Source organism: Macrobrachium nipponense, chromosome 1 (assembly GCF_015104395.2).
Source record: "Macrobrachium nipponense isolate FS-2020 chromosome 1, ASM1510439v2, whole genome shotgun sequence".
Lineage (NCBI taxonomy): Eukaryota > Metazoa > Arthropoda > Malacostraca > Decapoda > Palaemonidae > Macrobrachium > Macrobrachium nipponense.
Window position 1 is genome coordinate 91989770 of NC_087200.1, and position 23834 is coordinate 92013603.

Consider the following 23834-nt stretch of genomic DNA (forward strand, 5'->3'; position numbering starts at 1 on the left):
ACAGTTAGGCAATGTATAAATATGTGCATAGAATACGTAGCCTTCGTTGGATAAATGGTACGGAATATTAGCTCCGGACCTTTGCGGTACCGACGGAGGATGTCTACATCCACTGCCGGACCGCCCAATAAGTACATGGCTTACCAAGGTCCATTCTCATGTCTGGTAGTTGTCTACACAGATATATACACCTCCGGTACCTACCAGAATGGTAGAGTTGAGCTTGCCCTCCTCATAGCAAAATGTATATACAGTGGGGGGGGGGGGGGGGGGGGGCTGGGGCCCCCGTATTCGCATTCTCCGAATTTGCGGATTTTTTTCTGGACCATATCTAACCATTATTTGCGGTGAATTCGCCTATTCGCGGGATTTTCCGACGATAAATAATCACTAATTAGTGTATTTTGATGTTATTTTCATGCCTAAATACAATTTTATGATACAAAAACGATTTACTGCTTTTAAAATATTAACATTGATCAATACTGTATTATTAAGTTTAATAAGATTAAATTATATCACATAATAACTAATAATTCTCTCTCTCTCCCTTACTGGGATGTATGCTTTTTGTATGATAAATGATTTACTAATTTTCTAATAATCATATTAATGTAAAGAGCAATTACTTCAAGAAAGAAAATACTACATTTAATTAGTAAGATTTTAGTTTAAAAATTTAAAAATTATGTAAGAATGAAAGAAATCCCAGTCTTCACATATCTTTCTTTCGAACTCCAGGTCTCTCTCTCTCTCTCTCTCTCTCTCTCTCTCTCTCTCTCTCTCTCTCTCTCTCTCTCTCTCTCTCTTCTCTCTCTCTCTCTTTTACTGAGATGAGAATTTCTATGGTACATGTTGTGTATGTTTATTAATATGTTTGCATAATGATAATAATAGTAATATAATTAATTTCAAATTTCATATGTTATAGTATTTTATAGAAGTACAATAATCTATCCATTTCAGTCTTTTAAATACGGATAACCCCCCCCCCCTCTCTCTCTCTCTCCTCTCTCTCTCTCTCTCTCTCTCTCTCTCTCTCTCTCTCTCTCTCTCTCTCGTCTCTCTCTCTCTCTCTCTCTTGCCACACGAGATAATGTCTTAGTGGTAACTCTCGCCCTCTGTTTGGGCTGGAAATGTATGTATAAGTGTATCTTTAAGGACATTACTACATTTTATGGTAAAATAATAATATACAGCACTAGTTTACAAATAATATTTAGTTTCGTGAGATTAAACAGTAACAATACCATCTCTCTCTCTCTCTTACGTATGTTTATTTGTTTTGTAGTATAAATAAATGATTTACCTTATAACTAATTTTCAAATATTAATAAGATTAATTAAAAATAGCAATTCCCAGTCTTTTTTATCCACTTGGAGGAATGTGGGCAGAGGAGTACATGACAGTTTGATATACGTATTGGCGGAGGGGAAGGAGTCGGAGTTTAGGAGTTATTCTCTCTCTCTCTCTCTCATTATTATTCTCTCTGTCTCAGAAATAATTCATAATTTCACTCTTGATGGTCAGATATATGATGTTGCCATTCACTGGTCACTCTCTCTCTCTCTCTCTCTCTCTCTCTCTGTTATTGGTTGTAGGTACATATTTTTATTGGTTGTAGGTACATATTTTTAATGGTAAAATGTTTAAGATGACTTTGACATGATATTAACCCTCTAACGCCGATTGGACGTATTAAACGTCGAGTCAAAATGTCTCCCGTATGCCGAGTGGACGTATTATACGTCGACTCAAAAAAGGATTTTTTTTAAATTCGCGGAAAAATACTTAATAGGCCTACCAGCCGAAAACTTTTGAATCACGTGCCTTGGGGGATGCTGGGAGCTCACGGATCAAGGCGCTGTTTTGTTTACAATCGTTCAATCGTTATGCAGGCGCGCAAGCGCGAATTTCTTTCTTATTGCACTAAAAAGTATCAGTGACATATCTCAAAAATTATTTCGTCACTTTGACATAATTTTTGCACCATTTTAAATTATCCGTTAAATGGAGTATTATATATGAAAATGTGCGCAATTTCATGTAAAATACAAAAAAAAAATAATATTCATGATTGTAGCTTATATCAGTTTTGAAATATTTTCATATAAATAACGATAAGTGCCAAAATTTCAACCTTCGGTCAACTTTGACTCTACCGAAATGGTCGAAAAACGCAATCGTAAGCTAAAACTCTTATATTCTAGTGATATTCAATCAATTGCCTTCATTTTTCAACAAATTGGACGTCTCTAGCACAATATTTCGATTTATGGTGAATTTATGAAAAAACTTTCTCCTTACGTCCGCCCAGTAACTCTTCCGATAAATTTTTTCGGGCGATTGTCCTAATGTTTGTACCATTTTAAATGCTGTTACATAAAGTTATATATATAGAATTGTGCGCAATTTCATGCACAATAAACTAAAAACAACCCATGGTTTTAGCTTTTATCAGTTTTGAAATATTTTCATATAAATAACGATAAGTGCAAAAATTTCAACCTTCTGTCAACTTTGACTCTACCGAAATGGTCGAAAAACGTGATTGTAAGATAAAACTTATATTCTAGTAATACTCAATCATTTAACTTCATTTTGCAACGAATTGGAAGTCTCTAGCACAATATTTCGATTTATGGTGAATTTATGAAAAAAAAAAAAAAAAAAAAAAAAAAAAAACATTTTCCTTACGTCCGCATGGTAACTCTTCTGAAAAAATCAGAAATTTTTTTGTGCGATTGTCGAAATGTTTGCACCATTTAAAATTAGCCATTACATAAAGTTTTATATATGAAAATGTGCGCAATTTCATGTAGAATACAACAATAAATGATTGAAGGTTGTAGCTTTTCTCTTTTTCGAAATATTTGCATATAAATCACGATAAATAGAAAAAAAACCAAGTTCGCTCAACTTTGACTCTACTGAAATAGTTGAAAAACGCAATTGTAAGCTAAAACTCTTACAATCTAGTAATACACAGTCATTTATCTTCATTTTGAAACAAATTTGAAGGGTATAGCACAATATTTAGATTTATGGTGAATTTAAAAAAAAAAACCTTTCTTTCCCTACGTGCGCCGATTAGCGGCCGAAAATCTCCTAATTGCGTACGTCGCATTATCCTAATATTTGCTCCTTTTCATATTAGCCATTTTATAGAGTTTCTTGTATGAAAATGTACGCAAATTCATGAATAATACAACAAAAAATAATTGAAGGTTGTAGCTTTTCTCATTTCCAAAATATTTGCATATAAAAAATATATATATAAAAATTTCGACATTCGGTCAACTTCAACAACTCGTCCGAAATGGTCGAAATCTGCAATTCTAATCTAAAACTCTTACAGTATCGTAATATTCAATCATTTTTCTTCCTTTTGAAACAAATTGGAAGTCTCTAGAACAATATTTAGATTTACGGTGAATTTTTGAAAAAAAAAAAAAAAAAACATTTTTTTAAGACCGCGCGTTACGAATTCGTGCATCATTCTGTGATAATATTTTTCCGGTGTTGCTTTTATTGTTTTACAATGTATTATATACCAAAATGATTGCAATTTAGTGTACAATACAACGAAAAAAAAATAACTCGTTAGCTTTAACCGTTTTTCGCACAGCGCGATTTGAATACAATTATGTACGGGGGGAACACTGTATATACACCTCCGGCACTTACCAGAGTTGTAGCGTTGAGCTTGCCCTCCTCATAGCAAAATGTATATCATTTGGTGTTTACGGCACCAGTCTATACCTCATGTGCACGTCCTAGCTCCGGCTAGTAACGATTGGTAGTACTATCAGTGAACCTACTCTAAGAATGATGCATGCTATTATAAGGTTTGCATGTCTTAATAAGTATATATATACTTATAGTTTTAAGTTACAATTCTCCTTGAAGAATTGTTGCTCATTAATGCTTTCCTCTTACAGAAGGCTCGTTGCTTGTCTCCAGGGTGCTCCGCCTCCTTTAATGACCTGGTAGGCCATGAAGTCTGCCAGTCTCATGACAATTGCTCAATCTCTTTTGTGGCGGAGGAAGGACAACCACCCTACATGATTTGGCACCCGGAGGCTTGCTCGCTGTACTTCGAACTGGTCATGATTCTTGCCAATGACCAGGTAAGCACTATGTAACCTTCTGTCTTCAGTGTTTGTTAGTTTAAGTATATAGCATTTCAAACACCCTATATCTGGTAATATTTGGTAATACAAACCGATATGGTAGGAAGGTTAAACTCCCTCCTCTATTACAGGCGGATGAGGACAGCAGCCAAGTGGCCAAGACAAGCCTGAGGCAGTGGGTTTCCGGCTATGGGCGGAACGCTCCGTCTGGGTGCCCCTACGTCCTGGACTACAGTCTGGGGACTCGCCTCTTCCCGGGTTCGCCATCGGCTTCCGTGAGAAAGGATCTGGCTGCTTCCATCATCAACGCAATCCGGGCTGCGACAGCTCCACCACCGGAAGACCAGGAGTTATCAGGAGACGTCGCGGCGATTAACATCCATATGGAGCTGATGGATGAGCAGGTTAGTGGCGAGGTAAGTGAGGTAGGTAGCCTCCTAAGTCCCAACCACTCTTCCTCCTCTTTCCGCGGCTTTGACAAGTCCACCCCTACTCCGTGGGACGGCTCAAGGTCAGTCCGTCCCAAGGAGAAGTCCCTTAAGGCAACTAAATCGTTACCTAAGGTACATAGGCCAGCTCTGCCAGCGGCGTCAAGAGTTGTCCCTGGCCCCTAGGCCTTCAACTTCCTCTGCTATATCGCCGGCTGCCAAGGTTTCTCTCCTTTCTAAGGGATCGAGAGCGAAGTCCGCTAAAACCAAGGTGGAGGAGTGAGGCCTTGATCATGATCTCCTTGCTAACCTTCTGATGTCGAAGGTTAGAGATGCAGTTGACGAAAGATTAGACTCTTTGAGGTGGACCTCCGGCTCGGACAGCCAGGCCGTATCAGACATCGTGGCAGAGCACTTAAAAGCCTATAAAGGAGATGATGGCTTGCCTGCTCCACTCCGGATCTACGATCGTAGCATCGGAAGTTCTGGATGCCTCAAAGTTGCCTCCATTCCACAAGAACAACAAATGGCGGTTCGCCCTTCACTCACCATACGTGGATGGCAAACTGACCCTAGAAGGTTGCGGCACTCGTCCACTGGAGGACTATGAGTTTCATCCAAAGAACCTTCAGTTCCCATTTAATGGATTCGCCAGACTTACTGAGAATGCATTAGTCAGAGTTGACAAAGTTCCCAAAGAAACTGTCATATTTCCCAAGGAACAAGCCCAAGCCGTCTGGGCCCGTACTCTGACAGACTGGGAATGCGTTAACACTAGATAACCGCCTCATAAGGGATCATTCACAATATTCGTGACACCGGACGAGGTTCCATCTCTCTTCACAGACAAGGTTGCGGAGTTAACACTCCAAGCAATCACGGATGAGAAGCCTATGCCAGTCCTAAAAGAGACGGAAGCTACCTCCCTCCTTATGCCCACCAACAGAGAGTTTTGGCATAATGCTCCGGCTACATTCACAGTCGGCAAATTAGACCCTGACTGCGCCTCGACCTTGTTCTCCGACAAGCTCCCCAAGCTGCCGGAGAACATGCTAAAGTCAGAATTCAAGGCTAGGACTAGACTGGCTAGATCTATCAACTCCGTGGCCTCACTGGAGTTGGTAGCCTCTATCTATAAGGACGAGCAGCTCTTCCAGGTCCTGACAAAATCTACTACAGACTTTTCAGTCGGACTTGTACGAATTTGGCGTAGCAAGAAGAGCGTGTAGGAAGTATGTTTTGGCGGAGGCTGCTATTAGGCATGAGCCTAATAGACTAATCAAAACTTCAATCTGGGGCAAGAACCTCTACCCTCAAGAGGAGGTCAATAATGTTCTAAAAGAAGCCTCCAGGGCTAATCAGAGCCTCCGTGCCCCCTGGGGTCTGCCTGCCAAACGTAAGTTTGAGGCAACAGGTAAGCAACCTAGATTCAGAAAGAAACAAAGATACTTCGCGCCATATAAGGCAGCTCGTCCTCAGCAGATGGCACAGCCAATACCCCTGGCCCAGATGTCAAAGCCTTTGACATCAAAAGTCCAACCTCAACAGCAGTTTGTGCTTCTTCACGCCCCACAAGGTCAGCAGCCTGCTGCAGCAGCAGCCTTAAGGGGACCGTCTGCTATGGCGGATGACATGTCAACTTGGAAAAAATAAAAAATAGAGTTACTACTTGTATCTATGCAGAAACATGCCATGCATGCTTTTAGTGGTTTTTAAATGATGATGTCATCGTAACTGCGTCGTCTGTATGACTGAGTTTGACAGAATCGTTTTTGCGTGTTTATTTTTGAATATATACAGGGATTTTTTCAGATTTTTTTTGAGATTCTCATACATCTGGTAGCAATTAAAGGTAGTGTGAGAGAGGAGAGCTGCTATTTATGGGCGAGAGCAGCGAGACTCAAAGAATGACTCAGTTACGCCACAGATGTCAAAGGAGTTACATGCACTTTGTCACTTGCATTTGGTCACTAGCTATTTACGTTGTTTTTATAACTTCTTAGTGAACTTATAGCAATGCCGAAGTTACCCAAGATCAAGAAGGATACTCAGCAACTAAGGCTAGCAAAATTAGCGAAGGCCAGGAGTATGCTGAAAGAAAAACACGAAAATTCGTAGTTATCAGCGCCCTCATTGTCTCATGTCTCGCCGTCAACATCATTGTCTGGTGTCACGATGAGGGTATTAATAGCACTTTTAGGGGTAGGACCAGGATCCTTGATGTAGAAATCAACAATAAAAGTACAAATAAAGTAATTATAATAATGTTGTTTTGACTTTTATAAGAAAAAAGCTAAATTTACAGAGCAAATCTTTGGGAGCTCACAACTCAAAAACATACTTATGCGCATGTCGGTAACCATTACTTGGTTATTTATTATCCAATTTTGGAGAGAAAGATATCATTGGAAAGAGGAATAAAAATCCCATAATTCTGTGTGACAGAATTTTGATTTTTTTCTTTCTTTTTTTTTTTTTTTTTTTTAGAATTTTTTGAGTCTAGACTAAAAAAAAAAAAAAAAAAAAAAAAAAAAAAAAAAAAAAAAAAAAAAAAAAAAAAATTCTGTCACACAGAATTGTTCCGTATATAAAGAAGTTTTTATGGTATGATTTTCAATACAACTGATGTCATATTAGCGGAGAAATCGCTACCTATTTTTTTTTTATCATAATTTTTGCTAATAAAACTAAAACTTTTTGCTCAAATGACTTGAAATTTTTATATGATGAAGGTATTATATATATATATATATATATATATATATATATATATATATATATATATATATATATTATATATATATCTAAAACATATATGAAAATTATCTATTTTGCGTAATAAATAGAAAAAATAGACATCATAGCGGACAGTCCCCTTAACGGCCTCCCCTGCCTTCAACCCTGTCTATGAAGCCAGTGGTTCTTTTCGAGGCTACAACCGACAAGCCGGTAGTAGTAGGGCTAGAGGCCACTCCCGGCTCCGTAGTGGATCTAGAGGCAGGGGGTTCCGTGGAGGCAAGGGCTATAAGCCCGCAGCGAACCAGTGAGACCTATCAGGTAGAAGGGAGGCTATACTGATTCAGAGATCAATGGACTTTCAGCCCTTGGGTTTACAGCAAGGGCCTGGGGTGGATGTGGAAAGGAGGATCCCCACCACCACCAGTGAACTTCTTCCAGACCCCAACAGCGGATTTGGAAGAATACACCAAAGATCTCTTGCAGAAGAAAGCAATAAAAAGAGTAAAGAGCTTGAAATTTCAGGGTCGTCTGTTTACTGGCGCAAAGAAGAATTCACCCAAAAGAAGAGTCATCCTGGACTTGTCCAAACTCAATTCTTACATTCTTTGTGACAAGTTCCGCATGGTGACAGTCTCGCAGGTGCGGACCTTACTTCCCTGTGGGGCCGTCACCACCTCTATAGATCTTACAGACGCTTACTATCATGTTCCGATAGCAAGGAACTTCTCTCTGTACCTAGGCTTCCGTCTAGGCAACAAGGCGTATGCATTCAAAGTCATGCCATTCGGGCTCAACATAGCGCCCAGGATATTCACCAAACTAGGAGAGACAGTAGTGCAAGAACTCAGGACCCGCAGAATAATGCTGGTAGCCTACCTAGATGACTGGCTCATTTGGGCAGCCACAGTCGAGGAATGCCGCAGAGCAACAGCCAAAGTCATAGAATTCCTAGAGCTTCTAGGATTTCAAATAAACAAAGAAAAGTTACGGCTGGAACCAGCTTCCCAATTCCAATGGCTAGGAATACAATGGGACCTGAAGCAACACAAGCTATCCCTTCCACCCAAGAAGGCCAAGGAGATAGCTGTGGCTACTAAACAATTCATCAGGAACAAGAAGGCCTCTCGACGTACCCAAGAGAGGATCCTCGGTTCATTGCAATTTGCGTCGGTAACAGACGTCCTACTGAAAGCCAGATTGAAAGACATCAATCGAGTTTGGAGAACGAGAGCCAACAATCGTCTCAGAGACAAAGTCTCAGTAATTCCATCCGTGTTGACGAAGAGACTTCACCCATGGTCGAAACTCAAAAATTTATCCAGGTCAGTGCCAATGCACTTCCCTCCTCCGACGGTGACGATTCATACAGACGCGTCACTGAGTGGCTGGGGGGGATACTCTCAGCATCAGAAAACTAAAGGGAAATGGTCAAACATGCTCAGCCAGTTCCACATTAAGGTATTAGAAGCTATGGCAGTTTTTCTGACACTAAAAAAGTTATCTCCACCCAAGAACAACCATGTGAGGATAGTCTCGGACAGCCTAGTGGTAGTCCATTGCATAAACAGGGGAGGTTCCAAATCAAGCAAACTGAATCATGTTCTAATAGCATTATTTACCTTGGCAGCAAAGATGCACTGGCACCTGTCAGCAACCCATCTGGCAAGAGTCAGGAATGTAATAGCAGACGCTCTATCCAGGACCACGCCACTAGTCAGAATGGTCCCTAGACAGCATTTCCAATCAGATTCCCGGACTAAAAGTGGATTTATTTGCAACAGAGTCCAACCACAAGCTCCCATGTTATGTGGCTCCCAACCTGGACCCTCTGGCCTATGCCACAGACGCATTAACAATAGATTGGAACCTCTGGCAGAAGATTTACCTGTTCCCTCCAGTGAATCTTCTGATGAAAGTGTTACACAAGCCACGCTCCTTCAAAGGACAGATAGCCCTGGTAGCCCCCAACTGGCCCAAAAGCAACTGGTTTCCACTCCTTTTAGAGCTGAAGCTCCATCCCAGACGGATCCCTCACCCGGAATTGACACAAGTAGAACAAACTCAAATTGTGTCCACTTCCTCAAGAATTCTACAAACCCTAACTTTATGGATTTCATGAAGTTTGCGGCTCAAGAAGATGCGAGTATTGATCCATGTAATGTCATGTTCATAGAATCAGACAAAAGGGACTCAACGCTTAAGCAATATGACTCAGCTGTTAAGAAGAAGTCTGAATTTTTAAAGCATTCAAACATCCATAAAATGACCCCGAATCTGGCCATTTAATTTTTCAGAACATTATTTGAAAAAGGCTTAGCCGCCAGTACTATTACGACAATAAAAAATAAAATCAGCCTTAAAGAAAATATTTCAAGTTGGATTCAAGATAAACTTAGCAGATTCATATTTCTCTTCCATTATTCCTAGAGCATGTGCACGCCTTAGACCAACTGTCCGTCCACAAAAGGTCACTTGTTTCTTGAATGATGTCCTAAAACTAGCGTCAGACACGGATAATGAATCTTGTACATATATTACTCTTCTAAGAAAGACTTTGTTTCTAACAGCTATGGCCTCAGGCGCCAGAATATCTGAACTTTCAGCTCTCTCTCATAATTCAGAAAACATAGATTTCCTTCCACCAGGAGAAGTATTAATCTCCCTGGATCGGAGTTTCCTGGCAAAAAATGAGGACCCCCAAAATAGATGGTCTCCTTGGAAAATTGTTCCTCTGCCCCAGGACACATCTCTGTGTCCTGTTGCAACTCTTAAGTCCTTTTTGGCCAGGACCTCCACAAAGTCCTCAGGTCGTCTCTTTATTAGAGAACAGGGTGGCACAATCTCTATAAAAGGCATTAGACAACAGATACTTTATTTCATAAAACAAGCAAACCCGGAGTCATTTCCACATGCTCATGACATTCGGGCGGTAGCTACATCAATTAATTATTTTCAAAATATGAACTTTGAGGATCTTAAAAAATATACGGGTTGGAAATCTTCATCAGTTTTCAAACGCCACTAACTGAAAAACTTACAAGCTCTAAAATATTCAGCTATAGCCGCAGGGAGTTTAGTCTCCCCCCAATTAACATTTCCTATAACCTTCTGTCCTTCATTTCTCTATCCCCCCCCCCCCCCCCATCCTCCTCCTTTCTACCTGCCTCATTAATACTCGCCACGATGCCTCTCTCCTCGGTGGGGGAGAACCCGGCATCCCCAAATCACTCAGGATGTACATATGTATCCAATCCCGGACAAGCTTTATGATCTGGTCATTCATATCCAAACTTTGTATCAAATATGATACCTATGTGATAATTACCTTTGTTCTACCCTTAAGAATAATTAATTATAAGCCTTAAGTCTTAGTCTTTAAGTACTAGTTTATTAAGTTTTCTATTGTTCATATGGTTTTTATATTAAATAAACTTATATATTATAACAAAATATTTAATTTCTCCTCTTAAGTTTACTCTTTAAAGAGCTTTTGGCTTGGAAGGCATTCTCTTGTATATTTTCACCGGCGAACACAGGTTGACGCAGAAAAGGGATTTTGACGAAGGAAAAATCTATTTCTGGGGAGAGGCCTGTGTCGCCCGGTGAACCCAACCCAATTTTTCCCACCCCTACACCTATCCAAGCCAGGAAAAGGTATCTAGAAAAGCAAAGATTGAGTGAGGGCGCTCGCATCAGGCGTCAACAGTGGTAGTACAGAGGCGATGTGGGAGTGACCGTTGTCGCGGCACACCCCATATTGGGGTTTTTGGGAAGGAATACTCTAAATGGCAGGAGACCTGTGAATAGTGGTTTTCACATGCCCCGAACTTCATACACGACGTCCTTTGGGTGCTCGCGCGAGGGTAGTAACCTCTGCATACCAATGCTAACTTTTTCTCTGGTATATTTAGAAAGTATTTATATCAGAAAAGAGGCTAGAAGGATCTTTTCACCGGGTGACACAGGCCTCTCCCAAGAAATAGATTTTTCCTTTGTCAAAATCCCTTTAATGTATTATAAAATACTACGGCAAATCTAAGCTAGTATTCCGCCACAGAGTGGCTAGTGTTTTGGTTTCAAATCAGCTGATGGCGAACACTAGTTTGTTTCGCCATATTTAACACAATTCTGAAAAAATTTTCTTGCTTCTAGTTGGCATAAACAAATATCTAGATACTTGACTTATATGAGACAAAGTTATTTTTCCTTATATGATGTGCATTTAGGTGGAAATATGGAATATGTCTCGTTGTGATTGTGAACTTTTTTTTTTTTTTAATAGTTGGCGGCATGTTTATTGTGTAAAAAAATTATGTGATTCCGTTTGCAATTTTCCTTTATATCATCGTAATACGAACTTCACGTTATTTATCTTATATAGGCGTGGTACCAACGTAAAATGTTCTTTCAAGCCCAGTAGTTTTGATTGAAATTATTTTATCGCAATTTTATCTACGGTTGTGTTTGATGGCATACATTACTGGAGTTTTATCGTTGTTGCCGATGCACGATAATAGCCATTAGCAGCTTGAACAGTTTTCTCAGCTTCAGTTATAAGTTGGTTTAAATTTAACATCTTTGATCTATAGCAAATAAAGTTATTACATCAAGATATCTCAGTTCTATTCTACATAACGTCATTTATAACAACTACGGTAATAGTGTACAATAGTACGATGATTGAAATACAAGCCAAACGGATGTTATCGAATTCAGTTGTACTTAGAGAGAGAGAGAGAGAGGAGAGAGAGAGAGAGAGAGAGAGAGAGAGAGAGAGAAAATAGTAGTTTCACCTTCGGTTGTTCATGGCTGTACACATTTATGCAACGAGTATAACGTTAAAACCATACTTTCATCATTCTCTTTTGCTGTTTTTGAACTTATGTAACTAGAAGATGGGATAAAGTTAGGCTATTGTAATTTGGTCTCTCAAAAAATCAGATTAAAGTAAGAAGAATTATCGTGACTTGAACACTACAGCTACCTGTACACTGTACAAAACCTTATTATATCTTTACATACTCTAGACACCCAAAGGATTAAAGCTAGGCTTTTTTCACTTTAAGGTATTTATAATACTATAACGTACTGTACAGTAAATTCTATAGATCTATACTGCATAAATATAATTTTACTTATTGCGCCATCATCGCGGGATTAAGGCACCGTTTGACTGGTCTAGGGCGCTGTTAATTGGTCTAGAATTTCGAAAGGTGTGCGGCAGCCGGCTGTAGGCTTTAAAATCGCTTAGCGTCGGCGGCCAGGAAAGGAACCCCAGCCGCTAACCGAGGGCCACCTGTACTAGCCTGCTAAAATGCCTAGTCTAAGTAAGGATAGCCTGACAGGTTTAGGTCCTGATCTAACTAATTGCTTTCGCAATCTATTAGTCCCAGTCTTTCCTATATCTGACATATTCAGGCATAAATTCTCAGAACAATTCCCTACATTCTTCACATCTAGTAGTTCCAAAATCACTCTGTACCCTTGCCAGTACTGATGAATATTGATCAACTTCCAATTCACCATCCTGGTTACACCAAAGCATTCCTACATAGCAAGAATTCTGACAAGAGCTAAAACATTCGAAACACACATGGTGGAGAACAGGTAAACTACACAGTCATCCGGGCAGCCATTCAATTTTTTTTGTTTGAATGCCTACTCGCCTAATCGGCGGAGAGATATAGCTAAACTTAACAGTAGGTAAGATTCATCTCAAATAATAAAATTTAGGCCAAGCACTGGGAACTATAAGGTCATTCAGCTCTGAAAGGGGAATTAACCCTCTAATGCCGATTGGACGTATTATACGTCGACATAAATTGTCTGTCGGGTGCCGATTGGACGTATTAAACGTCGATAAAAAAAAAGTCTTTTTAAAAATTCGCGGAAAAATACTTATAGGCCTACCAGCCGAAAACTTTTGAATCACGTGCCTTGGGGGATGCTGGGAGCTCACAGATCAAGGCATTGTTTTGTTTACAATCGTTACGTAGGCGCGCAAGCGCGAATTTCTTTCTTATCCCACTAAAAAGAATCAGTGACACATCTAAGAAATTATTTCGTCACTTTGACATAATTTTTGCACTATTTTAAATTAGCTGTTACATGGAGATTTATATATGAAAATGTGTGCCATTTTATGTAGAATACAACAAAAAAATACTCATGATTGTAGCTTTTATCAGTTTTGAAATATTTTTATATAAATAATAATGATATGCCAAAATTTCAACCTTCGGTCAACTTTGACTCTACCGAAATGGTCGAAAAACGCAATTGTAAGCTAAAACTCTTATATTCTACTAATATTCAATGCAACAAATTGGACGTCTCTAGTACAATATTTTGATTTGTGGTGAATTTATGAAAAAAACTCTTTCCTTACGTCCGCGCGGTAACTCTTCCAATAAATTTTTTCATGCGATTGTCGTAATGTTTGCACCATTTTAAATTAGCCGTTACATAAAGTTTTATATATGGAAATGCGCGCAATTTCATCCACAATACAACTAAAAACAACCCATGGTTGTAGCTTTTATCAGTTTTGAAATATTTTCATATAAATAACAATAAGTGCAAAAATTTCAACCTTCGGTCAACTGAGACTCTACCGAAATGGTCGAAAAACGCAATTGTAAGCTAAAACTCTTATATTCTAGTAATATTCAATCATTTACCTTCATTTTGCAACAAATTGGAAGTCTCTAGCACAATATTTTGATTTATGGTGAATTTATATATATATAAAAAAAAAAATTTCCTTACGTCCGCGCGGTAACTCATTCGAAAAAATCTTTTTGAGCGATTGTCGTAATGTTTGCACCATTTTAAATTAGTCGTTACATAAAGTTTTAAATATGAAAATGTGCGCAATTTCATGTAGAATACAACAAAAAATTATTGAAGGTTTTCCTCATTTTCGAAATATTTGCATATAAATCACGATAAATAGAAAAAAAAACCCGTTCGGTCAACTTTGACCCTACCGAAATAGTAGAAAAACGCAATTGTAAGTTAAAACTCTTACAGTCTAGTAATATTTAGTCATCTATCTTCATTTTGAAACAAATTCAAAGTCTCTAGCACAATATTTAGATTTATGGTGAATTTTAAAAAAAAAACTTTCCTTCCCTCTGTGCACGGATTCTCTGCCACAAATCTCCGAAATGCGTAGGTTGCATTCTCATAATATTTGCCTTATGTCATATTAGACATTTCATAGAGTTTTATATATGAAAATGTGTGCAATTTCATGTAGAATACAAAACAAAAATAATTGAAGGTTGTAGCTTTTCTCATTTTTGAAATATTTGCATATAAAAAATATAAAAAAATTTGACATTCGGTCAACTTTAACTCATCCGAAATGGTCAAAAACTGCAATTGTAAGCTAAAACTCTTACAGTATAGTAATATTCAACCATTTATCTTCATTTTGAAACAAATTGGAAGTCTCTAGAACAATATTTAGATTTAAGGTGAATTTTTGAGGGGAAAAAAAAAAAAAAAAAAAAAAAAAATCTGCAAGTTATGAATTCATGCATCATTTTGTGATAATATTTTCTCTGTGTTGCTTTGATCGTTTTACAATGTGTTATATACCAAAATGATCGCAATTTAGTGTACAATACAATGAAAAAAAATTAACTCTTGCAGCTGAAGGCTGAAGGGATGCCACAAAGAACCTCAAGTAATGCCTGCACACCATGTGAGGTGCACTGACAACAATACCCTATTATGGGGAACAGGTTGGTTGAGGTGGGATTACAGTACAGACTTTGGTTTGTATACTAGTAAAGGCTATCAATTAAATATTTTACTTGTTCCTACAGAAATACAAAGCCCATTATGCAGGTGGTTAGTTCCTCAATTGATTGGCCAGTTGAACCTCTGACTGGAAATGCCATGCTCCTGGTCACAAACATGACCAGAGAAGCAATGACATTGATAGAAACCACTTGGCATGAGACCAACAAGACCTATCAGGGTTATCTGAGGTCCCAAGTGGCAAACCTTGGTTGATCACTCAGGTAATCAGACTGATAAGAGGAAAAATAAAATTATCCACATGTCCTAAGGGCTGCTAGAAGGCATTTTTCAAGGCGTTCCCAATAACTTGTAGAGAGCAGGTAGATCACTAGATTCGCCTTTTAACCTGTTAAGCGTCACCCACGTAATAATACGTTTACCGTGATCTACTCGGTAGCGCCTTCAACGGGATATTACGTTCAAGACTTTAACTGTGCTTGCCAAGCCGTCAGCCCCGTAATAATACGTTTACTCGTATAGAAAGTGTAGGAACATCATTTGGTAACACTCTCAGCACACGGGAAACTTATTTCCAGCATGGCAACTCTTTCCTGGTGGTCGCTTATGCTAGAAAAACTGCCTGTCCTTGCTGGTCTTTCTTTAATATGCTTCGGGCATTTATCGAGACAAATAGGATTTCGCGTCTTTCACAATGAATGTCCCAAAGAGGAGGCGTATTTCTTCAGGTGAGATCAATCAAATACTAGATGAGGAGTCTGATATTGATAACCTATTTGATGATGAGAGCTCTAGTTCTGAATCCTCCAGTGATGAGACACAAACTTTTCTTCCAATAGCGGGAGTGAAGATGACTTTTCTTTGCTGAGTGACTCTCAGAGAGAGAGAGAGAGAGAGAGAGAGAGAGAGAGAGAGAAGAGAGAGAGAGAGAGAGAGACCGATTGAATTACAGTATGAATATAAGCATAAAATCATATTAACTTTGAAAAAACTATCATCATGCTATGATCGCTGAATTACAAAAAAAAAGCGTGACGGTCGTTTTTTTTAGCGCGAGCTCATCCGGGCGGACGCTTAACAGGTTAAAAAGTATTTTCCCAGGCAAGAATTTAGAGACCAACCTATCCCAAAAATAAATCACCCACATAGTTCAGCTAATCTGCAAAAATATTCCTTCAAGATGAATTCAGTTAATCTGCAAAAATATTCCTTCAAGATTAAATCTTCCTGGCTGACAGCTCCACAGTGGCAAACCACCCACTCATTCATCTGCTCCACCAACTGACAGGGGAGGAGGGAAACCATAGTACCACTTGTTGATGAAGCCACCACAGTTAAATTATCTCTTCATCAACATTACAGTGACCCATCATAGTAAGTGAACTACTTATGTATTACTACATTAAGAAACAAGAAAATAAGGAAAAATTCATCCTGAAGCTTTTGGCTGAAGCTACTCAACTGACGTTTGGATACCAAAGCCGGCAAAATATGAATAATTGTTGCCGACACCATATGTGACACAATGAGACGCAGAAATGGAATGAGATTGTTTGCCAAGTTGTTCCTCACCCTCTTGCTAAGGGGCGAGACTGGTGTCACCTACACAATACTGGTGTCACTACTGCAAAATTTGAATCTAAACTGCTGTGAATAAGTCAAACTAATGGCTATGTAATTACTTGGTAAGTTACTTATATAGAAAAAAAAAGGGAGTTACCCCAATCATCCACCTATTACCAGTTAGCTCCCTTGTTACCAAGTTTCAGCAACTGATTTCAGTTTGTGCTGAGACATATACTCCTACATAATTGGCAATGGTTTGTACTATTCCTGAGGAATTTTTCTTTCTATCTTTGCACAAAAACCTACCTCCTTCACAACTAGCTTGCGACCTTTGAGGTCATATCTGTGCATTGTATCTACAGCCTTATGAGCCAATTCAGCACTCTCAAACTCAATCACAGCACATCCACGAGGTCTGTTGTTTTCATCATTAAACAACTCTACATATGACACCTCGCCAACTGAAAAAAAAAAAAAATGCTTCGTTACCATTTACAATAAATCGTATAGGTTTTACAAACTACTCAAAACTGAATACATCAAAGAGCTTAATGATTATGCGAGTCTCTTGTACAATAAGTAACAAAAACCCAATATGCTTGAAAACATACAAAATGGTACTATTAACTTCAAGGGGCATTCTAAAACATATGAGCACTTTAGACCTTTAAAATACAAAACACTTAGGACCTTTAAAAGTTCTAAATGTAACTTATTGAAAATCTCCCACTTTTCAAAAAATTAACTTGACTAATAAAAGCCACTACATTACAGATCATTCCCCTCTGTAGGGGTAATGTTACAATGTATCAACATTACGGGCAAACTGTAGACACTACTTTTTTTTTTTACTTCTCATCTGGTGCATTTCTCCTCCCAACTAGCTGTCAACCCTCCCTAACCCACCAACTTTTCATAACAACAATACAGTTTGTCTGTATTGTTTGTATGGTGCTTTTACGTTGCATGGAACCAGTGGTTATTCAACAACAGGACCAACAACTTTACGTGACTTCTGAACCACGTCAAGAGTGAACTCCTATCACCAGAAATACACATCTCTCACTCCCCAATGGAAATGGCCGAGAATCGGACCCATGACCACTGAGGTGGGACGCTAATACCATACCAACCCGGTTATGGGTTATGGGCAATCTGGTTTCATTTAGTGTCGAAAAGTGTCCATTTCCGGTTACTGGCACTGATAAGAGAGTATTGGCGCCAATACATACTTTAACAGAGGTGCCATTAACTGGTTATCGGTGCCATAAAGCGCTGAAAATTGCTGATTTCCAGTTATCAGTGATTTTCGCTCATCATCAAACTGTCAGAATGGAAGCCCCTGATAACCTGGGACTGCATGTAATAGACAAAAATGATGTCAATTTCAGGCTGGTAGAAGCCAAACAAGCTTAAGGTGATAGCCAATTAAAACTTCATTAATAGCCTTCATTTATATCAAAAGTTTCCTAGCCATACCAACTTGATATATCCTAAAAAATAAGAGACCCAACTAATTATGCCAATACCACAAGTCCATTATCCCAGAGGGTGTTCCGTTTACCTTATAGTATTTGCCAAACTCAATTAACTTATAACTCATGGTTTTGTGGAGAAATAATATTTTTTTAACAACATTGTTTCATACCAATAAATTAATCATAGCCTGAATAACAATTTTGGAGGAAGATGATGGAAAAGAAATGCTTTAATACAAACATATGTGAACAAAAGATCTATCCACCCTCCAAAAGATCTTAAAGCAATGGATTTGTAATGAATGATCAGAAATGAACACATTAAAAATCAGACCAATCCAAACAATAAATATCAAAAGACTCATAGGTAACGTCTCTCAAATAAATATTGTAAAAGTGTTCTTAAAATGCCAAGTGCCTGCTCTTAGGATGGCACACAGCTTAGATGAGTTTGGAAGTTTTACTATGAAAGATCCAAGCAAGCCCATGATATAAACTGTTAAGGGTCAAAATAAAAAGACTCTTTTGAGGCTGCAATACTCGTTACAAATATGAAGGGAAAGTCAAGGTCTGACAGCTTGGGTCTGTTGTAGATGCACACTGACACCGTCACCAGTCAGACAAGACACAAATAGCAAAGGATTCCTATTGTAAGAGCTTATGGAACTGCTGCATATTGCCCTAAACAAGAAGGCAGAACTTCTGGCTAAAGGCATTGTGAGCAAACAATATGAGGAGTTCTTGGTGTTGTCTGTCATGTTTTCCAGAGCATAAAGCATAAGTTGTGTTCAATGGCCTCCAGGTCTAGAGAAGACAAAACTTTGCTTCTGGGCCTTAACAGTTATGGTGGCACAGACCTTAACAGGTTCTTGCTAATCTTTCCAATCTTTATATTTGTATATATAATGTGCTTATTTCAATGCCCTTAAGATTACAGGCAGTCCACGGTTATCAGTGGCTTTGGTTAGCAGCGATCAGGTTTTATGGGGCTTGTCTAGTGCCGAAAATTGCTGAAAATTGGTCAAAATGGGCAGATTTCCGATTATCGGGGCTGGTAATAGTATTGGCGATAATAGATAACTCACACAAGCACCTTAACCAGTTATCGGCACCATTAAGCGCCAAAATTCACCAATTTTCACTTATCATCAAGCTGTTGGAATGGAAGCCGCCCCCCCCCCCCACCCCCTGATAACCAGGGACTGCCTGTACTACTATTTCCTTCTGTTTGGAGGAGGGCAAATATTGCTACATTACCTGAGGGATTAGGGTCATCCTCCTCCCCTTCTGAATGTAGGCAGGTTTCTCTTTCCCATTGTATCTAAGGTCTAGGAGAAGGTGCTATCTAAGCACATCTTTTTAAGTTTGTTGAAGATAACAACCTACGGCCAGCATTTTGGTTAGAGTTTTGTAAAGACTTTGGTACTTGTGAAGGACTTTTGTCATTAACTACCATGTGCTGAGTGCTCCTGATAAGAGTGCAGAGACACGCATGGAGTGTTATGATTATAGTCCAGCCTCTGACCATGTGAATCATTAAGTATTCATTTACATGCTAAGATTACCGGGAATTGGTAGATCTTTTATTAATATTCTAAATGAATTTTTCATAGACACAAACCAAAGGGTCTTCGTTGATGGCCAGTATATCATTAGTAATGTTATATCTTTAGTGATGTCATTCCAGGTACAGGCGGTCCCCAGGTTACGACGGTTCCGGCTTACGACGTTCCGAGGTTACGACGCTTTTTCTTAAATATTCAATGGAAAAATCCGTCCTGGGTTATGACGCTTGTTCCGAGGTTACGACGCTGACGCTTCCGACGCTCCGAGTTAACGACGCTTTTAAAAAACGTATACTATGATAAAAATCCTTTATAGTTTAGCACAGTATATTAATAAAAATAAGTTTCTGGTTAGATTACAACAAAAATTTTGAGGTTATGATGATTTTCGACACTTTTTATGTCGTATTTTTCTATGTTTTTTAGTGATGCCTCATATGTGGAACTAGTTTCCGAGCGAATGAATACATACTAGCTTGCGGTGCGCAAAGTTTACATATAACAGTCCAAAAGCGCAAATAATGAAAAAATAAAAAAATCATTGCTTGTTTCCAGTAATATAACAAAAACGAAAGTTTCTGGTTAGATTACAACGCAAATTCCAAGTATCCAAAGAGAGACATTATCCAGTAATTTGATGAGAGAGAGAGAGTAGAGAGAGAGAGAGAGAGAGAGAGAGAGAGAGAGAGAGAGAGAGACCTTACCTTACAGACCTCACAGTTCGTTCGGGTTGCCCCAGGTCCCTCAGTGTGAGGCACCTCTAATGTCTACCAGAGAGTTGCTAGTACATCTTCCGGTATATTTTGCATCTTCCAATCTTGGATGGTCTGGGATGCAGTTTAGATATTTGTCGAGCTTATTCTTAAACACATCTACGCTCACTCCTGATATATTCCTCAGATGAGCTGGCAACGCATTGAATAGACGCTGCATTATCGATGCTGTGCGTAGTGGATTAATGTCCGTGTGCTTTCCTTATTGTTTGATATAGTCTTTTGGGCACTATTAATCTACCTCTGCTTGCTCTTTCTGATATTTTTAGTTCCATGATATTTTCTGTTATTGTTCCTTCTATCTCGTTTCCATGCCTGAATTATCATGTAGCGTTCTCTTCTTCCTCTAGACTATATAATTTTAAGGATTGTAGTCTTTCCCAGTAGTCTAGGTCCTTAACTTCTTCTATTCTAGCTGTAAAGGACCTTTGTACACTCTCTATTTGTGCAATATCCTTTTGATAGTGTGGGTACCATATCATATTGCAATATTCAAGTGGACTACGAACATATGTTTTATAAAGCATAATCATGTGTTCAGCTTTTCTTGTTTTGAAAGTGCCGTAACAACATTCCCATTTTTGCTTACATTTTGCCAACAGAAGTTGCTATTTGATCATTGGCATAACATGTTCCTATTCATCATCACACCAAGGTCTTTAACTGCTTCCTTATTTGTGATTGTCTCATTATTAGGTCCCCTATATGCATATAGCTTTCCTTCTCTGTCTCCATATTTATTGATTCAAATTTATCAGAGTTAAATACCATCCTATTTACCTCTGCCCAATCATATACTTTGTTAAGGTCTCTTTGTAGAGCGTTCCTATCTTCATCACAAGTAATTTCTCTACTTATTCTTGTGTCATCAGCGAAAACTACTCACTACCGAATCCTTAACATTACTGTCTATGTCTTCAATCATAATAACAAACAATATTGCAGCTAGCACCGTACCTTGTGGCACACCGGATATTACCTTGGTTTCATCCGATTTCTCATCGTTTGCAATAACTATCTGTTTTCTGTTGTGTAAAAATTCTTTTAACCATCTTCCTACTTACCTACGATATTGTGTTTTCTAATTTTCTTTGCTAATATATTATGGTCTACTTTGTCAAAAGCTTTTGCAAAGTCTAAATAAACCACATCTGTTTCATTTCCGCTTTCATATTTTTGAATATGTTCTCACGGTGGACTAACAGTTGGGTTTGTGTACTTTTTCCGGGTACGAAACCGTGTTGTCCTATATTAAACAAATTATTTTTTATTAAATGTTTCATAATATTTTTCTCATTACCCTTTCATACACTTCATAATATGTGATGTTAGACTCACAGGCCTATAATTACTTGCCTCTAGTCTTGATCCACTTTTGAAAGTAGGGGTGATATATGCTAATTTGTGCTCATCATAAATCTTGCCTGTATCTACACTTTGTCTTAATAATATTGCAAGTGGCTTTGCGATAGAATGAAACTACTTTCTTTAACAAAATAGCAGGGACTCCATCCGGCCCTGCAGCAGCTCCATTTTTAATTTCATTAATTGCCTGCACAATATCAGCTTCATTAATTTCTATGTCAGCTAAATATTCACTATTTTTCTTCCCTTACTTCTATATCATTATCTTCATTATCTATTCTAGGGGTGAATTCTCTCTTATATCGTTCTGGCCAGTATGTTGCAAATTTCCTTTTTTTTTTTTTTCATTCGTTAATCTCCCTTCAATTCTCAGAGGGCCTATTTTCTATTCTTCTTTTATTCATCTTCTTCGCATATGAGTATAATAGTTTGGGGTTTTGCTTGATATTTAATAGTTTTTTCTTCCAAGTCCCGTTTTTCATTTTCTTTTGATTGTATAATCTTTTGTTCTGCATTTTCCTATCTTACTTTTTAGTTCTATAACTTTCCATGCATTTTTTTCTTTTGCAAGACCTTTTTTCCACTTTCTGATTTTCTGGAACAAGATCCTTCTGTCTCTTGGTATGCATGAATGATGTTTTACTTTTCTTCTTCGGTATATATTTTTCCACTATTTTCTCCAATATTTTATTTTATATAATATCTCCGTATTTACCCTTATGTCATCACTTACGAAAATGTTATCCCAATCTTTGTTTAATTCTTCATTAATTTCTGACCATTTTATATTTTTACTGTAGAAGTTGTATTTTCCATATCCTTCCCACTTTTTTCATTTCTTGCTTATCTCTATTTTCCACTTGCTTTGGAATGAACTGTTAATTCTATGACATTATGGTCTGAAATACTCGCATTATAAACTATTATTTCTTTAACATAATTCATCTCGTTCACAAATACTAGGTCTAAAGTATTTTCCTTTCTTGTTGGCAGGTGATTTATTTGTTGAATGTGTATTCTAGTATCATATCTAATATTGTCAAATTGCCTCTTATCTTCTGCACTACTATTACTCTCTTTTTTATATGTATAAGTACAACCACAATCTCCTATTCGTCTTTCCATTCTACGAAAGGAGAGTTGAAGTCACCAGATAGGAGAATAGTCCAGTCCTTGTGATTTCTACATATATCATCCCAATTTTTCAATTATAAGTCAAACTCTAGTATTAGGGAGGTCTATATATTACTATGTTCATCAATTTTTCAGATTCAAATTCTACCGCTATTAGTTCACATTCTGAGTTACTATATTTCTCATATATTTTTTCCTTGTTTTTTGTCTTTCCCATATATTGCGGTTCCCCCTTGATTCCTATTTTTTTCTATCTGATCTATAAGTTTGGAACCCTTTTTATTTGATCATCATTCCCAGTCTCTTGGGAATACCAGGTTTCACTTATTATTCATTATATCTATTTTCTTTTCATTTTGGGTTAGTTCTTCTAAGTACTCTATTTTTCTTTTTGAGTTACTCGTAACTAAACCCTGCGCATTCATCACTATGATGGTTTGCGTGTTTTCTCCTTCATTTAATACTGGTAGTAATAAGGATTTTCCCATGTCTCTTTCCTGTTCTGGTATGTTGTTCTTTTTTTCATTTCCAGAAATTCTGACATTAAAAAATCCAACTTTTCCATAATATTTGATCTTCCTTCATCATAATTATTCATTTGTGTCTGAATCTGCAATTTTCTCCGTTTCTGCAATATCCTCTTGCATAATAAATCAGTTATTATCTCTTGAGTAGAATTTCGGAGCTGATGCTTTGAAATTTTGTTTTTTTTTTTTTTTTGCTGACACCTCTGCATATCTCATTGGTGGTTTGCTTTTCTCTTTTACCTGATATTCTTGATTTCTCTCTTTATTTGTTTCTTTCTTATTTTGGATTTTATTACTTGGTTGGTTATTTATTTGATTATGATTCATGGCTACAGGGGTGCATATATTGTGCATT

At 38.0% G+C, this 23834-nt stretch overlaps 1 protein-coding gene across 1 annotated transcript in view; it reads right to left on the minus strand.

Moving 5' to 3' along the window:
- The window catches only part of LOC135219463 (myelin expression factor 2-like), a 159697-nt gene that overhangs the window by 77774 nt on the left and 58089 nt on the right, over positions 1-23834 (minus strand). Inside the window, 1 exon segment of the mRNA XM_064256258.1 lies at positions 16944-17098. Coding sequence (XP_064112328.1) covers positions 16944-17098 — 155 coding nt within the window.